Below are 20,176 nucleotides of genomic sequence, written 5' to 3' on the forward strand. Positions count from 1 at the left end.
TGACTGAGCACTTAGCTCAGTGGTAGAGTCCTCACCTAGCATGCATGAGGTTCTGGAACTTGACTGAGCATTTAGCTCAATGGTAGAGTGCTCACCTCTCATGCCTGAGTTCGGGCACTTGACTGAACATGTAGCTCAATGGTCGAGTCCTCCCCTACAGTGCCCGAAGTTCTGGAACTTGACTGAGCACGTAGCTCAGTGGTAAAGTCCTCACCTCACATGCCCGAGTTCTAGAACTTGACTGAGCACTTAGCTCAGTGGTAGAGTCCTCACTTAGCATGCCTGAGTTCTGGAACTTGACTGAGCACTTAGCTCAGTGGTAGAGTCCTCACCTAGCATGCCTGAGTTCTGGAACTCGACTGAGCACTTAGCTCAGTGGTAGAATCCTCACCAAGCATGCATGAGATTCTGGAACTTGACTTAGCACGTAGCTCAGGTGTAGAATGCTCACCTAGCATTCATGAGGTTCTGTAACATGACTGAGCTCGTAGATCAGGGGTAGAGTGCTCACCTGGCATGCCCAAGGTTCTGGAACTTGAATGAGCACGTAGATCAGCGGTAGAGTGCTCACCTGGCATGCCTGAGGTTCTGGAACTTGACCGAGCTCGTAGTTCAGTGGTAGAGTGCTCACCTGGCATGCCTGAGGTTCTGGAACTTGACTGAGCTCGTAGTTCAGTGGTAGAGTGCTCACCTGGCATGCCTGAGGTTCTGGAACTTGACCGAGCTCGTAGTTCAGTGGTAGAGTGCTCACCTGGCATGCACGAGGTTCTGGAACTTGACTGAGCTCGTAGTTCAGTGGTAGAGTCCTCACATTGCATGCCCGAAGTTTTGGAACTTGACTGAGCTCGTAGCTCAGTGGTAGAGTGCTCACCTGGCATGCACGAGGTTCTGGAACTTGACTGAGCATGTAGCTCAGTGGTAGAGTCCTCACCTGGCATGCTCGAGGTTCTGGAACTTGACTGAGCTCGTAGTTCAGTGGTAGAGTGCCCACCTGGCATGCATGAGGTTCTGGAACTTGATCCTCAGCATCACACACACAGACACACACACACATTAGATAGAGATTGATTAAAACATGATCTCTATTTTGAGACCTAGTATGCTATTGCATAAGGTACTTCATGTAGCAAAATATGTAGAATAATGAAATGTTTTATAAATTTTTGTTTCAAGATGTTTTATAATATTATCGTTATATAATTGGTATGTAAAATACTGTACATAGTCCGGATGAGTTGTGGGGTGGGAATATCATCTCCGGCCAGTTCACTTGCTCTGTAGACTGACTGTAGACGCGTATGTGCGGTTTGCGAACTTGCTGGAGGGTGGTCTTGAGCTCCCAGCGTCCTTCGGCTGGATTTGCTTCAGTTGTCTCCAGCAAGTGTGGGTGTGGTGGGCATGAGAGAGGCCGTTAAGCAGATTCAATATATTAAGTGTTAACACACACACACACACACACAAAGATGTTTTATGGTGGGAAGAACATGAGTGTTGGAACCGGATCTGAGCTGGAATCTCAGGTCTTAAAAGCTTTGTGAGCTTTGGCAAATACTATAACTTCTTGAAACATCAGTTTTCTCGACTATAAAACTCTGTTCTCATCCATTTCGCCGTGCGATGAGATGTGGTGAGCTATAATGGCATGCTAATGCACGAGGCAGGCTTGCCATGTGCTAGCAAGTGGTTCTAAAGGGATAGCTATTATTTTTATATCTCAAAGAAGAGCTGAGCAAGAAAATGTATGTATGAAACTTTGATCCTTATTTCATATATCTTTCCATAAAATTCATCCATCCCAGCTGAACTCTGCTAGAGGACCATGTAAGCCACATGTATGTAGTTATGAAGCTTTGCATTTATAGGGTGCATGCACCAAACTTTTATTGGTAAGCACTTCAGGGGTTAGATTTATGAGCTCGCTGCTCTATAATGTCTGAAACATGTTGAATGGAAGCATGAATATTGCTTCGCTTCTCATCCCTTACAGCCACATACTGGAAGCATGTAGCTATGACAACTACAAGAAGCAAAACATTAAACCAGCGAAGAAACACCATCTTTACACTCAAAAGAGGGGCAGGGGGTTCTTTTGAAGTTGAAGAGAAGTGTTTTTGAATTAATGGAGTGTACAGTGATTTTTACTAAGTTTTATTTATGAAAATACTCTTTGCATGCATGCCAAAAGGTTTTAGCAGAGTCAAAAGAAGGATTTGCACAAAGAAACACTGTCCAAATTTATGATGTGTTTGCAAATGTAAGAAAAAGTCTGAATTTACAATATTGTAATTTATTGTTAAGTATCTTTCTATCACTATTTCTGGAATGCTAATATTTTATAAACATAAGCACTGGTTATGAACCTAGAATATCCTAACCTATACTACCTTTTAAAAGATAGCTTTCTGCATGTTTTCCATGTCTTTAGGGGGAATTAATGAGGAGGGCAGATGTACACAGGACTAATGCTCCTGCCTTTGGCTTTAGCCTTTTAACATCAACAGTCTTGACGGCTGCTTCGGGGGCTTGATTTCTTTCAGACATTGCCCCCCTTTCCGAATCTGCTGCATTTCATACACATTAAGCTATAGGAAGCAGACACACACAAACTGTTTTTGGAGTTAATTACTGATTTTGATACCTTTTCAAATATGCTCTTTTCCTTTACATCTACTGGCCAGGTTTTAAAGAATGGACTAATGTATTTTTAAGTTAGTATACTAATTGTTTGATCATTAATACGCTGTTCAAACAAACTAAGATTTTTTTTAAATGAAAGGATTCATTTTTTTTCTTTTTTAAAGTTGAAAATTTCTAAGTTATGTCCCTTCTACATGCCCTGAGTAAATATTGAGGTGTATTAAAAAAAAAAAAAACTGGCTTTCATGCAGATAAATTACCAGATTTTTTAAAACTTGAAAGCTATAGTATATGAACATACAATAAGTTAATCGTGCTCCCATCCCTTTATCTTCTTTTTCTTTTATCACCTCTCCCCCATCCCCATCCCCTGAGGACCCTCCTCTTTCAAGGTGTGTATGTAGCCGGGCGTGGTGGCGCATGCCTTTAATCCCAGCACTCAGGAGGTAGAGGTAGGAGGATTGCCGTGAGTTCGAGGCCACCTTGAGATTCCATAGTGAATTCCAGGTCAGCCTGGGCTAGAGTGAGACCCTACCTTGAAAAACAAACAAACAATCAAGGTGTGTAGGTATATATGTATGTGTATATATATGTGTGTGTGTGTGTGTGTGTATGTATATATATATAGTGCTGATTTCTATATTCTCTACATGAAGTATTGTGTATAAGAATGCCATTGTAGTGTTGTTTGTAATTCAAAGACTCCAAACAACTTAAAAGTCCTGCTGTTGGGGACAACATCAAGAAATTATGTTGCATCCATTTTATGGATGGCCACATAGATGTTAACAAATGAAATGTCAATATGGAATGTGTACTATTCTTCAAGGACTATTATTAGACTAAGAAAGGAATTTGGGGCTGGAGAGATGGCTTAGTGGTTAAGGCACTTGCTGGTAAAGCCAAATGATCCAGGTTCGATTCCCCAGTACCCACATAAGCCAGATGCACAAGCTGGGACATGTTGCTATGGATCAGTTACAGGTTACGTGGGTAGGAAGAAAAGTGTGGTACAGAACAGAACAAATGCTACCATTTGTTTAAAAAGAAGAAAACCAACAACAACAAAAAACAACAGTAAGGGCTGAGAAGATTGCTCAGCCTGCAAAATCCTGCCAGCCGGGGTTCAATTCCCCAGTACTCATGTAAAGACAGACACAAAGTGGCATTTATAGTGGCAAGAGACCCTGACTTGTCCCCTCCAAACAAATAAATAAAATTTATAAAGAAAAAATAAGACATCCACTACACACAGAGACACTTCTTATATTTAGATTTAAAGAGAGCCGGGCTATAGAGATGGCTTAGCAGTTAAAGAACTTGTCCACAAAACCAAAAGACCCAGGATCAATTCCCCAGGACCCATGTAAGCACAAAGTGATACATGCCTCTGGAGTTCATCTGCAGCAGCTGAAGTCCTTGGCATGCCCATTCTCTCTCTCTCTCTCTCTCTCAATCTCCCCCTCTTTCTCTCTCAAATAAATAAAAATATTTAGACTCTTTACTTTAAAAAAGAGAGAGCTGGTGGCCAGGCGTGGTGCCACACGCCTTTAATCCCAGCACTTGGGAGGCAGAGATAGGAGGATTGCCGTTGAGTTCAAGGGCCCCCTGAGACTACATAGTGAATTCCAGGTCAGCCTGGGCTAGAGTGAAGCCCTACCTCAAAACACCCTCTCCCCCAAAAAAATCTAGAAAAAAAGAGAGAGAGCTGGGCGTAGTGATACACGCCTTTAGTCCCAGCACTCAGGAGGCTGAAATAAGAGGATCACCATGACTTCAAGGCTACCTGGAGAATACAGTGAATTTCAGGTCAGGTCAGCCTAGGCTAGAGCAATACCCTACCTCAAAAAGACAAAAACAAAAACAAAAAAAACTTCACAATGGTTGTCTCTGGAAAGAAGGACCAAAGAAGAGACAGAAGATGAATTTTTTTCACTATCATTGTAATGTTTAAATTTTTTTTGTTCTGGGTATAACTTTTTTGTCCTGTAAAGATGGATTAGTGGTTAAGGTGCTTGCCTGTGAAACCTAAGGACCCAGGCTTGATTCACCAGACCCATGTAAGCCAGATGTACATGGTGGCACATGTGTCTAGAGTTTGTTTGCCATGGCTGGAGGCCCTGGTGCACCATTCTCTCTCTCTCTCTCTCTCTCTCTCTCAAATAAATAAATAAAATAAAATATTTTTTAAAAAATAAACTTAAAGGCAAAAACCAATACCCTACCCACATAGACTAAACACAATAGTGAGGTCTTTATAAGTAGAATCATCATTTATTTTCTTTAAAAAAATTATTTATAGACTGGAAGGATGGCTTAGTGGTTAAGGTGTTTGCCTGCAAAGACAAAGGACCCAGGTTTGATTCCCCAAGATCCACATTAGCCATATGCACCAGGGGTCGTATGCAATGATGTTTGTTTGCAGTGGGTGGAGGCCCTGGTGCAGCCATTTTCTCTCTCTCTCTCCCTCTTTCTCTGTCAAATAAATAAATAATAATTAAAAATTTTTATTTATTTGTTATTTATTGGCTTATGTGGGTCCTGGGGAATCAAACCTGGGTCCATAGACTTTGCAAGCAAGCACCTTAACCACTAAGCATCTCTCCAGCCCCATAATTTATTTTCTTATCCACTCAAATCTCTCCAATTAATTAATTAGTTTTAAAATACAAATGTATGGTCAAGGACCTGACACAGCATTCTCTGTTGTGTAATGTCTGAGACCCAGCAGTTTAAATAGGTGTGTTGAGTTGAGTTCTTACTGAGAAGTTCTAAAATAAATTATAAAATTCTCTCATACCATACAGTACTCAAAGTATGTGATGAATTTCTTCTCTTACTCCATCTCAGTCTATTTTTATTTTTTTATTTTTTATTTTTTTAATTCTCAAGGTAGGGTTTCACTCTAGTGCAGACTGTCCCAGATTTCACTATGTAGTCTCAGGGTGGACTCGAATGCAAAGTGATCCTCCTCCTCTGCCTCCTAAGTGCTGGGATTAAAGGTGTGTGCCAACACGCCTGGCTCTCATATTCTAAATTTTATACATTTTGTGAGTCTTATCTTCATATAGATGGCAAAGAAAATCAAGACACTGATAAATTTGTGACTATATTTAATGTACTTAATTAGCACTGACATTTTTGGGGGGGAGGAGTTCAAGGTAGGATCTCACTCTAGCCCAGACTAACCTGGAACTCACTCTGTAGTCCCAGGCTGGCCTCAAATTCACAGTGATTCTCCTACCTCTGCCTCCCAAGTGCTTGAATTAAAGATGTGCACTACCATGTCTGGCTTTAAGGACAATTTTTGCTGAGGACTTAAAAAAAAAAAAAAAACCTTATAAAGTGATTTTTCCTAGCTAGTACTAATCTTGGGCTAATACAAAGAGTCAAGTGCAGAGTAGTTTCTGAACACAGAATGATGGCATAAGAATTAACATCTACCAGGAATTCTGCCTCGAAATAATTGTTTATGCTTTGAACACAAAACATTAGGAGAAAAGTATACTTAACAAATATAAACTTCTGGGGGGGGGGGGTCTGCTTAATTTTTTTGCGAATAAGTAGATTAAACCTGTGTGCTTGAAACCCAGTGAGTTTGGATGGCATCTGAAAGCTAACTAATGTGATGGGTGGGGCCAGCTCTATTAGAAAGTGTTCCTTCCCCAACCCACCCCCATTTTGCTTCTCATCCACACGTTCTTCTCAGGAAGGCTGAGCATCACTAACACAGGAAAGGGACTTCTTACTTATGGATGACAGGATTTAAATTATGTGTGTTACTGCTGACTCTACTAAAGCAAAGAGAAGAGCCAGTCTTGTGGCCCTGATCCGCCCTTCTCAGCTGCTGCGAATTTAACACACACACACACTTGCTATCCTGAAAAAGTTACTGATAACAACTCATGTCCGAAAGATACTTTACAGCCAGATGTGGTGAGATACTCTTGCAGGGGATTGAGGCAGGAGACTCTGAAGTTCTAAGCCAGTCTGGACTATATGATGAGAGAGACTGTCTCAATGACTAAATAAATAAATAATATTTTCCTAAACTTAAAACTGATGCCACTGGGCATGGTGGCACACACCTTTAATCCCAGCACTCAGGAGGCAGAGGTAGGACGATTGCCATGAGTTCGAGGCCAGCCTGGGATTACAGAGTGAGTTTCAGGTCAGCCTAGGCTAGAATGAAATTCTACCTCAAAAAAAAAAAAAAAAAAGTGATAGTGTGTGTGTGTGTGTGTGTGTGTGTGTGTGTGTGTGTAGAAGGTAAGTACAGTTTATTACAAGTAAAATGAAGCACTTTTCACATGGTGAGAGTGGATGATGGCTGAGAATGTTTTGTGTGAACCTGTATTTTAGGTGGATTTTATACTATTATTATTTTTGTTTTAAATATTTATTTACTTGAGAGAGAATCAGACATAGAGAAAGATGGTATGGGTGTGCCAGGTCCTCCTGCCACTACAGACAAACTCCAAACACATGCACCACTTTGTGGATCTGGCTTTACGGGAGGACTGAGGAATTCAACCCAGTCCATCAGGCTTTGCAAGTAAGCACCTTAACTGTTGAGCCATCTCTTCAGCCCTATACTATTTTTAAAGTCCTTAAAATATACGCTTCCTTGGGAGGGCTTTTCTTGTCCAAATGATTAACATATCCTTTGGATTTACTCCTTTTTGTTTGTTTGTTTGTTTTTATTTGTTTGAGAGCGAAAGACAGAGAAAGAGGCAGATAGAGAAAGAGAGAGAATGGGCGCACCAGGGCCTCCAGCCACTGCAAACAAACTCCAGATGAGTGCGCCCCCTTGTGCGTCTGGCTAACATGGGTCCTGGCGAATGGAGCCTTCAACCGGGTCTTTAGGCTTCACAGGCAAGTGCTTAACCGCTAAGCCATCTCTCCAGCCCTGGATGAAGGGGACAATTGTATGTCCTTGTTCTTTACCAAAAAGCCTCTGGCTAGAGAGTAATTTGTGATAAAAGTAATACCTCTTACCCTTAAGATTTAAACACTTCACTTGCATTGATGATGCTTTGATAAAAAGAGAAAAATACAAATTTAAAATGTAGAGAAATGTACTCTACAAGATATATGTGTCCCAAGGGATCAAACGCTGAACTAATGATGCTGACAGTGAGAGATTTGTATTGAGGAGGCTATGACATGCATGTTGTTACATACATGAACAGGGCTGCCTGTTTGGGCTGGGATGGGTCATGAGGTGACAGAATCTTATCACCATTTCCACTATAGCCTTAGTGGTTGTGCAGGTCTGGGTTTCTCTCAAAGAGAACTCAACTTTCTATAGTATGCCAAAAGCTTGTTTACATTTTCAGGACTACTAATCTTACCCATAGGGCTTGAGGGATGGCTTAGAGGTTAAGGCATTTGTCTGAAAAGCCAAAGGATCCAGGCTCAATTCCCCAGAACCCACATAAGCCAGAAGCACAAGGTGGCGCATGCATCCCGAATTCATTTGTAGTGGTTGGAGGGCCTGGCACGCCCATTCTCTCTCTCTCCCCACCCTCTTTTTCTCTGATAAACAAAATAAATAAATTAATAAATAAATCTGACCCATAATCTATTCTTTCTTATGCATTGGTAAAATTTTCACCTTGGACTTTCATAGAAAATTTTTCTTTATATCTACTAGTAGCCTGTGGGACATAAACTGTCAGTCTTATTTAGTGGAAGATATTGGAATCTAAGAAGCTTTATGGTTTCCCTCATGAAGCTTCTTTTTAAAAATATTTTACTTTATTTTTTAATATTTTTTCATTTATTTTTATTTACTTATTTGAGAGCAACAGACAGAGAGAGAAAGAGGCAGACAGAGAGAGAGAGAGAGAATGGGCATGCCAGGGCCTCCAGCCACTGCAAATGAACTCCAGACGCATGCGCCCCCTTGTGCATCTGGCTAATGTGGGTCCTGGGGAATTGAGCCTTGAACCAGGGTCCTTAGGCTTCACAGGCAAGCGCTTAACCACTAAGTCATATCTTTGGCCCTTTATTTTATTTTTTATTCACTTTTTTGAGAGAGAGAGAGAGAAGCAGGAAGAGAGAATGGGTGTGCCAGGGCCTCCAGCTACTGCAAAAGATGAACTCCAGACACACATGCTACCTTGTGCATCTGTCTTTATGTGGATACTGAGGCATTGAACTCTGGTCCTTAGGCTTTGCAGGCAAGTGTCTTAACTGCTGAGCCATCTCTACAGCCTAAGAAACTTCTTTTTTAAATTTTTTTATTTTTATTTTTATTTATTTGGGAGCAACAGACAGAGAGAGAAAGAGGCAGATAGAGAGAGAGTGAGGATGGGTGCACCAGGGCCTCCAGCTACTGCGAACGAACTCCAAATGCCTGCGCCTCCTTGTGCATCTGGCTAACGTGGGTCCTGGGGAATTGAGCCTTGAACCAGGCTCCTTAGGCTTCACAGGCAAGCGCTTAACCACTAAGCCATTTCTCCAGCCCATAAGAAGCTTCTTTTTAAATTATTTATTTATTTGCCTGTGTGATTGTGGTGGCAATGTGTGTGTGCTGGGGTATGATATGCCAGGGCCTCTGCCACCCCAAACACAGTGGATGCTGCACTACTTTTGGTGTGCAGCGTAGGCAGGTAGCTTAGAAATTGACCTGGGTCTTCAGAATTTGCAAGTAAAGTGTCTTTAGTTATTGAGCCATTTTCCCAACTTCACTTTTTCTCACACTGTCAAGAAATTTCTTAAGTCACGAAGCATTGTAGACACTAGCGTACATGAGGATTATAAATAGCCACTAAAGTCTACTACAAGTGACTCAGGAGATGGGAAGAACAGGAAGAGAAAGTGAGACGAGCAATAGTGATAAAAATAGCTTTCATGTGGTATTCTGTATTTTCAAATATTTTTTTAGTCTGAGACTTAAAAGCATGATGAGTCCAGAAAGGAAAGGCCAGGTTCAAGTTATATTTAGGAATGGACGTGGTTCATTTTCTCTGAAGTATGGTCAAAACACACAGGATTCAACAGAATCAAATGTAAGATACTGCAATATTCAATATGTTGAACTGACTAAGCTTGAAGTTGTAGTGTTAAAGTTTGTAAGCGTAAAATTCATGCCAAAAAGTGATATCTTGAAAACCATCCCAACATTACTTCCATAATAAACTTGAACTTGTGAATGAGACCACTTTCTTCTTGACTGCATGAGCCTCTGCCTGTCAGTTCCATATTTTGAGTGTGGATTTACATTACTAAAGTAAACAATACTAATTAACAGCGTAAATTCAAGCCCTCGGCTGTCATTCAGTGTGCTCTGACTTTGAATAACCATCATGATTTATAAAACATGAGGATTTGGAGCCTATATAGTTCAATGGATTAAGACAAGAGCTTAGTGCTGAGACAAGATGGTCTCTCAGCCTGGCTCTGCCATTGTGAGTCACTGCTGCGACTTTATGTAAATTGTTTAATCTCTGTGACACAATGTCTTCATCTGCATGTCTGGGACAATAACATATCCTGGGTTGATTTTGAGGGTTCATTAAGAGAGGACATAAAGAACCTTAATCCCTAGTCTGTGCCCAGCAAGAATTCAGACTATTCTATTTTTAGTGTAATACCTAACTTTCTCTTAGAAACCAAACATACCAAAATTCACTTGAACAGCTTCATAGCAAGAATTAAGAACTGAGAATAGGGCTGGAGAGATGGCTTAGTGGTTAAGGCACTTGCTTGTAAAGCCAAAGGACCCAGGTTTGATTCCCCAAGACCCATGTTAGCCAGAGGCACAAGGGGCCGCACGCATCTGAAGTTTGTTTGCAGTGGCTGGAGGCCCTGGCACACCCATTCTCTCTCTCTTTCTCTCTCTCTCAAAAAAAAAAAGAGAGAGAGAATACAGTCATCCAAGGAAAACAGAACCACAGACTAATAACGCTAGGTTATGGTTGCCTGGCCGCTGTATGATGAATGCATCCATTTTACAATGTATTTATCCACATACCATCAAATATCCAGGTTTACATGTTTGTGAATTCTGTCAAAATCTCATTACTATTGAAAATATTCCAACTCAGCAGGTTCCATTTTGGTACCAGTGAACAATAACAGTGGTGGATGGAATGCGTTAGTGTAAAGCTGCCTGACAGGCTGCAATTTGCTTTATGAAGTGTGTGTTGTCACATATACAATTATCCAGCTTATATTTGTTACTGCCAGCCCTCCAGTTTGTTAATATACAAGAGTTGTGCCTTTATGTGACTCCTAAGGAGGGTTAAACATCTCAGCATTTTTCAGGAGCAGGAGGGGAAGAAGCAGGAGAGTGCATACAGTGGCTGCATGTCTCCCTTTTTCGTTTTTTAATTCTGGGTGTTTTTTTTTTTTTTTTTCCATTAAGAGCTAGGATGATGCTACACGCTACAGCGCACCCTACTGGTTGAAATGAAAAACTACATCACAGAGAACCATTTTCTTGAAGGAGAGAGAAGGGAGTGAAAAAAAAGTGCAATTGGCATCCGTGGGTGGTTTTCTGTCTAATACACTGACAGGTGTGGCTCATTTGAGACTGTTAGTAAAATAAGCTACCTTTTGGATGGTTAGGTCCACAGTTGTTTGGTAGAGATTATATTATGAGTGTTTAATCTGTTTGGTTCCATTTCAGATGATTTATTAGGCCGCTATTCCCTAAGAATGTTCTTAGCACGATTATGTAATCAGTAAGCAGTATTCACTTTAAAATATTTTCTATTTATTTTTATTTATGGAGGGAAAGAATGAACATGGACATTCCAGGGCCTCTTGCCACTGCAAACGAACTCCAGACACATGCATCACATGTGCATCTGGTATTACATGGGTAATGGGGAATTGAACTGGGGCCTGCAGGCTTTGCAAGTAAGTACCTTTAACTGCAGAACCGTCTTCCCAGCCTACTATGCAGTATTCTAAACTAGAAAACTTGTTTTGGGCTTACTTCTTGTGCACTCAAGACCTCGTTGGAGCAACTTTTTAAAAGAATGATAAATGTAAACCTTCTTGCCCGGGCCTATCATTTGTTCTACAGGTTTAATGACATTCAGTACTATTACACTGCCAGGACCTTGGAGGGAAAAAAAAAAGAATATTTATATATTGAGTTATGGATAAATGGAAGAGAGGGGGAAGATGGGCAGGAAGTCAGACTGTTTAGAACAGAGAAGAATTTGAGACCTTCGCTTTACATGGATTAATCACAAGAACTAACCACGCAAGTCCAAATGGATATTTAGAAATCGGTGAAGCTTCTCAGGTGTTCTGTGGGAAACACCATACATTTTCAAATGCATGAGTTTGTGTGTAATTTATAACCAAAGTATTGACAGAACTTTTAGCTTTGGTGTTTCAAGTATGCTCTATAATATATTAACATGTGAATAACATTTCACACGTATGATCACATCTGTATCCAACATATTTCTTTTAGTTGGGCCAAGTTCAGTAACTTAAGTAAACGGTTATAATAAGGAATAAGGAGCTGCCATTTTGCTAATCTTTCCATACTTCAGCTCTGAGGACCGCATTACTATTAAATTGGTCCACGAAAACTGCAATATTAATGCTTTCAAGCATGAAAACTAACTGGATTTGGATCAGGGAACTTTATTTATAGCATTTTAGTGAGGATTTATTAGTTTAAAGAGGGAGCTGTGTGTCTCATGGGTTCTTAAATTTCAAATAGAGTAGGAAGTCCCTTCTAACTACAATAACAACAGATGACAAAAATATTACAGACAATTTTAAATTCATTTTCCTTATGTTGTGTAAAGACACATGATAAGCAAACCTTAAAAAGCGTCTAAGATGAGAGTAACATAGTTCATAATTCATTAGAAGAAAAATTTTAAAATGCCAACTTATATTAACATAAAAATTATGCCTTTACCTATTGAATAAGAAAACATGTATCTATATGTCATATCTGTTATTTGTTCTAATATTTTGTTGTATTTTTAATGCTCGATGTAGTTTCTTTTAAATTTTTCTTTGATAAAATAGTCATTATGTCCTGTTATGGTCCCTCAATAGTACCAGAAAGTTCATGACTAGACTGGTTTTCTATGTGTCAAATACTTACAAGGGGAACATCATGGTTCATTTTTCTCCCATTTTATTTGGAATTGAATTTGTAAATGAAAGTTTTCAGCAGCTTAATTCACTTCCCCATAAAGTTTATGGACCAGCAACAGCTGGTTGAATCCATGGCAGAGAAAAAAGGCAACTTTTAGTGGCCAAGCGACTGTTTCAGAATTGAGGGGGGCACTCGTTAACCGCTAATGAAAACACAGGGAATAAAACCAAATAGCACAGAAACCCTGACAAATAATTACCCCACACCTGACATAAAACTGGTTTATCTTTCTGCTCCAACCCTCAGAAATTCCCAACTTATCACTCTATGGTGCATGATTGAAATTGAGTTTGACTTTCAGGAAAGAACGGTAGAGAAATCGGTCCGCCTATGGGACCCTCAGCATAGATCCTCCGTGGAGAACCTGCCATTGAACATACAAGGAGCCTATGGAGCGCCCAATTCTTATCACACTTAGGATAGAGGAGCAAATTACTAGCTAATAGCAGCTGAACTGTGATATATTTCCCCCAGAACTTGTTTAGAAATACAAAGAGAAAGGCAGAAGGTAGTGGATGTGATTAATGGAGATATGGTGTGTTAGAATATATATCCGTACAGAAATATATTGATTCTGAGTGCGTTGCAGTGGGAAGTGTGTCTCCAGTGGCAGAGAGTCTTGCTTGTGAGAAAGCCACGCTAAGCAGATGGAGTTCAAAGCCCTAATTGTTGAGCTGCTGAGTGGAAATGTCTGTCACTATAGCTTGTGATCATTTCTGTCTGATCCCGCTGGACTACACTTGTGGTCACTCGGCATGGCGATTGTAAGAGCTATGGATGAATCCAGAAAGCATGTGGTTATGTTTTAAAGAAAAATAAAAAAGCACAAGGCCCTAAACTTAAACAAATATAAAATGATCACAGTAATTGCCATTCTTCTATAAAACTTTTCACCCATGCATCTTCAGTAGTTGTAATTTTAATTATGTGAGAGTGCCTATTTATACAGCATTATAGACAAGTTTCTGTGTGAGCTCAAGGGATTTGGGCCACTTGATAGGACACTAAAAAGCACGTAACAACATCATCATCAGGAACTAATTGTGCTTAAGTGTAAGACATATTTTAAATGTTTCCCTCGGGCTGGAGAGATGGCTTAGCGGTTAAGCACTTGCCCGTGAAGCTTAAGGACCCTGGTTCGAGGTTCGATTCCCCAGGACCTACGTTAGCCAGATGCACAAGGAGGCACATGCGTCTGGAGTTCATTTGCAGTGGCTAGAAGCCCTGGGGCGCCCACTCTCCCCCCCCCCCCGCCCCGCCTCTCTGCCTCTTTCTCTCTCTGTTGCTCTCAAATAAATAAAAATGAATAAATAAATATTTTTAAAAAAAATAAAATAAAATAAATGTTTCCCTCAGCCACAACTATCTGTGGCACTGACCTCGACCCTGCTTTGCTACCTTGAGTGGCGAGCCTTGTTTCATACATGATGGGGGCACAGTCCGGCATTGGACACAAGGCAGTTGTTGAAAAGCCCCCTTTGGGTAACTACTGAGAAGCCATAGGAATTAGAAATTGACTGTTCCACCTGAGGTGAGTAAATCCAGTGCTAAATCCAGGCAGGTGTTTGGCATGAGAACTTAGAAAAGGAAGCTGCAACTGCATGTGTACTTAGGATTAGAGCTTGGAACAGAAAAAGTGACATGGATGGAAAATTTTGCAAAACACAAATAAAGCCTGAACTTTAATGAATAGCTATGTACCAATATTAATTTATTGGCATTGGCACATATACTTCAGTTTATAGAAGAAATTAACCATGGGGGAAACTGGGTAAAGGGTATATTGAAGTCTGTACTATCTTTGTGACATTTATATGAATCTCAAATATTTGTATACCAAAATAAAAAAAGCGATGAAAAACACAGAATAGCAAAACAAAATCCCTTCCCCACTTATCTGACTATTTTTTAAAATGTTCAAAAGTATAAAGATATTCTTTTTCCTTGATGGGAAATTTGTCAGATTTCTGAAGCAAGCAGAAAACTGAGCCCATAATGGATGCTGAAAAGTGAATGATAGTCTATCCTACAAATGTTGATTAGCACATAGACTACTTTTCTAAAAACAAAGGTGGGGGGGCTCAAAATAAAAATTCCTTTTATCCTTGCATTTCACTTTTAGGTCTGGTGGAGGTACAGAAGGTTCATTTACATTATTGTTGACAATAATTTCAGTGGATTTGCCACCATGTAAAATTTGAGCATCTTAACTCTCTGTCCAGTGCTTCAGATTTTTACTGAATGGAAATTGCACAGTGATGTTTTATACTTGAAACTTTGTGTCCTTGCAGCTAACAAAGGAGAGCGTTTCTTCTGGCTTTAGCCAGGGACTGTCATGTCAGTTAAGATTTTTTTTTCTATAATAAATTCTACAGTTTGTTTTAAAAGTCCAGTATCTGCAGGTGTTTAGGACAGTTATGGGCATCTACCTACCGCTAAGCATTTGAGGAAGAATACAGATATAATTATCTAGTTTATGGAAAGAGAAGGCCACAGCCATTCTCTTTTTATCATTTTATATCCTCCCCATCCTTCTAGTTTAATTGTAGGAAATAAACCTTTAAAGTGAAGCAATACAGATTCTATGTAGGTTGTTTGGTTTCACGGCTCCCTAGTTGAAATCCAGGGCCAAAACTCTTACAATGTTTACTGAGATCAACATTGGTGATTTCCTTTGGAAATTAGTATTTGAGATAATATTAAACTCAGTTGAAAATTCCTTTTTCATGTTTGTGAAATGAACTAAGCAGCTGTCGGTGTCCTTTTATCAGCAGACTATACCTCTGTTTGGGGGATTTTAAGGAAAGCCGTTTGCAATGCTTTCGTTTTCTTCTGGTTTCTGAATGAGCTAGCATCCTCCGTCTGAACCTTTTAAAGTATCATAATAGTATTGGCCACTTGTACAAAATATAATCCAATGTAGGTTGAAAACGCCCAAAAGGGATTAGTACTGTTTTAATTGCATAATTCAGTATTGTATATACATTGCCTTTTATCAAAGTCATTTGGCAGAACAAATATTACCTTCTTACGGCTTTTAGAATTCTTAAGAGGCTGGTGGCAAGGCTGTAAACTAGAATTACAAGAGAGAACATTATTAAGTTGCAGAACAAGTACTGATTTAAATAGGAATGGAATCCAGCAAAGTCTATGTTCTCTCCCCATTTACTGCTCTTATTTTTCAGAGATAGACTATTGACCTCAATACATTCTATTATGTATAGGTTAGTCCATTGTGTTATTTCTTCATTTAGAAATATAAAGAGAAAGAGGCCTTCTGGGTAAAGAAAGTAATTAATGGAGATGTAAAATAGATGAAAACAAATTTATATAGCTATGTTTTCATTTTAAGTGTGACAGAGAAATTTCTCTTTAGTGGCAAAAGGTTTTCCCGCTCTAAGCTTTAGTTCTATTGAGAGATGCCTGAGTGGAAAATTTCCCATGCAGGTAAGTTGGTTGTTGAACTTATTTACCTTTTTTTCTCATATATTAATGGCAGTGGCCATGTTCACTAACAAAAAGACGCTACTTTTTTTTTTTTTTTTGCAGGTACTAGAAAAGAAATATGTTTATGAAAATATCCAAAGAATGACCTTATTTTCTTTGTCACCCCTCAGGAGGTGACACTGGTCAGGACAGCTCTGATGACAACCTCAGTGGGACTCATGGCCTACCTATCACATCAGATGCATCATTTTGGTCAGATTATCAGGATGAGGGTGAGTGCCATCTTTCTGGGTTTTGTGTGACCATGTTTTGTTTCCTTTTGTCCCGCCATCTTTGCTTTTTGTCGTGTTGTATTATGCAGCCTTTCACGGTTTCTCTGTATTGGTGAGCACTAGTTTGAAAAAAACCAACAATTTGTTTCATTGTGGTGCTAATCCTCCTGGGTAATTCAATGCTCCTGAAGTTAATGTATTTAGGGAAACACTAATTCCATACTGGAGAAGGAAGACATCATTATTGATCTTTTGATTAAAAAAAAAAAAAAAAAAAACAGTCGCTCAAATGCTGTGAGGGCATTTTAAGACTTCAGGGCCTAGCTTGCCATCCTTTTGGATCTCTTGTCTTCCCTGAGGTTCATAAGAATTGGAGCTTTCATGTAAAGACAGTTGAATTATTAATTTATTTAGGATCATTTGATACCTTTGAGTCCATTATATGATATCATTTACCTCTGTTTCCTACATACTCCTGACCAAATGGTATTGTTCAAGGGATAGCCACAAGAACTGCAATGCAAATCCTCCCACATTACCAATTTTATTTGAAGTTTTGGATATAGGGGAGTTATTCCACTGTTATACACATTCTTATGTTTGTTTGGTTGTTTTTTAAATACCGTTGTTGCCAGGTGTGGTAGCACATATCTTTAATCCCAGTCATTAGGAGGCAGGGGTAGGAGGATCAAGAGTTCAAGGCCACCCTGAGACAATATAGTGAATTTCAGGTCAGTGTGGACTAGAGCAAGATCCTACTTTGAAAAACCAAAAATAAATAAATAAACAAATAATAATACAGTTATATATAACAATGGAATGCAAAATATACATGAATGTTAAAGATACATGAATAGAAAGATTTTGACCTGGTAGCTGCCAGTTTCCAGTGATTTCCCAAGGGCTAAAGAATGCTGTGGTCTTCTGGCATCCAGCCACTGGAGCAGAAGGTCTGATCATCACTATGTGCACAGTATTCTTATCAAACTCTCTCATGCCTTTCCAGTGGGAGAAAAAGGTAGAGATGCTACTAAACTCAACATTTAATTGAAATGTATTATTATCTTAGGGGTTGTGAATAAAATTGGTAAATAGTTCCTTATTTCTCTTTATTAACGTACAATCTTTCCTTTCCTTTTTCTTTGAAATTTTAAGTGCACAGTCTTATTTTCTTCTATCTTATTTATTTATTATTTTAAAAGCTTTATGCATATATATATATATATAAAGTATTTTGATCACATTTGCCCACCCACATTACCATTTTGAGCCCCCCTCCTCTGCCTGCTTACTAATTGTTCCTTCATTCAGCCTCATTTTGGTGAGTCATATTTTCTTTCTTTCATTGAATTGATGAACTCAATCTCAGAACTATGGATCAAATCATATTGAAACATCTTGATTTTTGCTTTAAATGCTAGCAAAATTAGTAACCCTTATATGTTAAAAATTGAGTCTTGCAATGAAAGATCTACATTGGCCCACATCCTACACCAAAAACACTGTGTGAGTTGAAAGCTTAATAAGTACCCTGGTAGCTGATTAATAATTGTAGAAAATTAACAGTGCAAAACATAAAGAAACCAAGGTTTCATTCGGTTTTGATTACCCTAATGCTTGACAGAATTAGAACAATAGTGCCTCATTAATTCATAGGTTACTTATTTGGTATTTCCAACTTTCTAGACTATAGCTGTGAACATAATAAGTAAGCCAGAAAAACCTCTCAGTGGAAATAGATGTCATTGAATTTGTTAATACTTGGGTTTCTTATTCTTGGGAGAGGCCCTGAGGTCTTCATTGGGGAAAATTCTCTCCTGACAAGTTTTTAACCATTACACTGTTTTAGATTCTCAGTACACAGTAAAGCTTCAAATTAAAAGAATCCAAGTGCGGAAGTGCACATCTATACTCTCAACACTTGGGAGGCTGAGGCAGGGGGATCTTGGGTTTTATGCCAGCCAGACCTACATGATGAGATCTTGCCTCAAAATAAATAAATAAAACAAAAAGAAGAAGTGGTGCTGAAAAGGCGTAAACTACAAAATGATTTTGAGCTAAGAAACAGAAACTAACTAAAACTTTATACAGAAAATAAAACCTAGAGGTAATAAAGGAAAAAATATAAGGTTTATAAATAAAAATCCATATAGGAATTTGTAAAAAAAAAAATACATGAGCAGTCTGGGCCTTTTTATCTTACACAGAGAAATGGCCTACATTCTTCCTAAGAGCTCAATCCTTGAATGAACTACTTCCAAAGCTAGTACTTACCAGGCACTTGCTATGTGCCTTGCGTCTGTGTTTCGGGTACTATGCACATATTACTTAAACTTCAGAATGGCCCTGAGAAATAGATGTTAAGATTACCTTCATTTTGTAGACATGGACTCTGAAACTCAGGGGAGCTGACTTACCCCAGATCATGTAGCTATTCAGTAGTAGTGCTAGGGTTTACATGTATACGATTTTGCACCAGAAACTCTGTTCTTAACCACTTATCCTCATTGTTACCCTATCTAAGTTACACAAAAGACTGAGTTATATTCCAGATATTTGGCTCTGATTATATATCTATAAGCAGAATATTTAAAATATTTTCATTAGAAACTTGTGCTAGCGGGCATGGTGCTGGGGAGGCAGAGGTAGGAGGATTGCCATGAGTTCAAGGCCAGCCTGAGAATACAGAGTGAGATCTAGGTCAGCCTAGGCTAGAGAGAAACCCTGCCTTGAAAAAAACCAAAACAAAACAAAAGCGAAAAACTTGGGTTGATGGACCTGGGTATATAAGCTCAATAGTAGAACACTTGCCTATCATGCATGAGACCTTGGTCACAACTCCAGCACTGAAAAAAAAAAATACTGTTTTAAAGAAGTAAACTTTGTAACTGGAAAGTTACAAGGGGAGAAGCTTTGTTCCAGAAATGTTTCCCAGTAGAAAGGAGATGATTATAGTAGTAACCCTGAATTCTTTTTTTTTAATATATTTTATTTATTTGGGAGAAAGAGGCAGAGAGAGAGAGAGAGAGAGAAAATGGGCACACCAGGGCCTCTGGCCACTGCAGACAAATTCCAGACGCATGCGTCCCCTTTGTGCATCTGGCTTATGTGGATCTTGGAGAGTTGAACAGGGATCCTTTTGCTTTGCAGGCAAATGCCTTATCGGCGAAGCCATCTCTCCAGCCCAATGACACTGGATTCTTATTTAAAAGAATTTGTGGGGGCTGGAGAGATGTCTTAGAGGTTAAGATGCTTGCCTGCAAAACCTAAGGACCCAGGTTCAGCTCCCCAGAACCCACATAAGCCAGATGCCCAAGGTGACCTGACACATGTATGCAAGGTGTCGCATGCATCTGAAGTTCCGTCGCAGCGGCTAGAGGCCCTGGTGCACCGGTTCTCTACCTCCCCCTCATAAATAAAATAAAATATAAAAGAATTTTGGTTTTAGTTTTATGTATGACAGTTGAAAGAGTTCCCAACGTGTTTTAGTGATAGAGGTAGGAATTGATCTATGAATTCATGTGTCTGAAACTTGACTGTGGCATGTGATATGATGTGATGTGACAACGTTTGAGTTTCTGCAAAGTACTGAATCTAGTATTCAGCCTGAGCTCCTGATTCACAGCAGGCAAGATAAATGTTTTTCTCCCCTAAAAATTAAAGATACATACATTTC

General features: G+C 39.3%; 1 protein-coding gene across 3 annotated transcripts in view; it reads left to right on the forward strand.

The window, feature by feature from the left end:
• Skap1 (src kinase associated phosphoprotein 1) overlaps nt 1-20,176 on the forward strand; it is a 360,283-nt gene that overhangs the window by 80,753 nt on the left and 259,354 nt on the right. For 2 of the 3 annotated variants that reach the window (XM_045159250.1, XM_045159249.1), the window contains exon 4: nt 16,399-16,500. In XM_045159250.1, coding sequence (XP_045015185.1) covers nt 16,399-16,500 — 102 coding nt within the window. Of the gene's footprint in view, nt 1-16,056; nt 16,229-16,398; nt 16,501-20,176 lie in introns of those variants that run through there. The other variant, XM_045159251.1, reaches the window with a different exon arrangement.

Source organism: Jaculus jaculus, chromosome 9 (genome assembly GCF_020740685.1).
Source record: "Jaculus jaculus isolate mJacJac1 chromosome 9, mJacJac1.mat.Y.cur, whole genome shotgun sequence".
In the NCBI taxonomy this organism is placed as follows: domain Eukaryota; kingdom Metazoa; phylum Chordata; class Mammalia; order Rodentia; family Dipodidae; genus Jaculus; species Jaculus jaculus.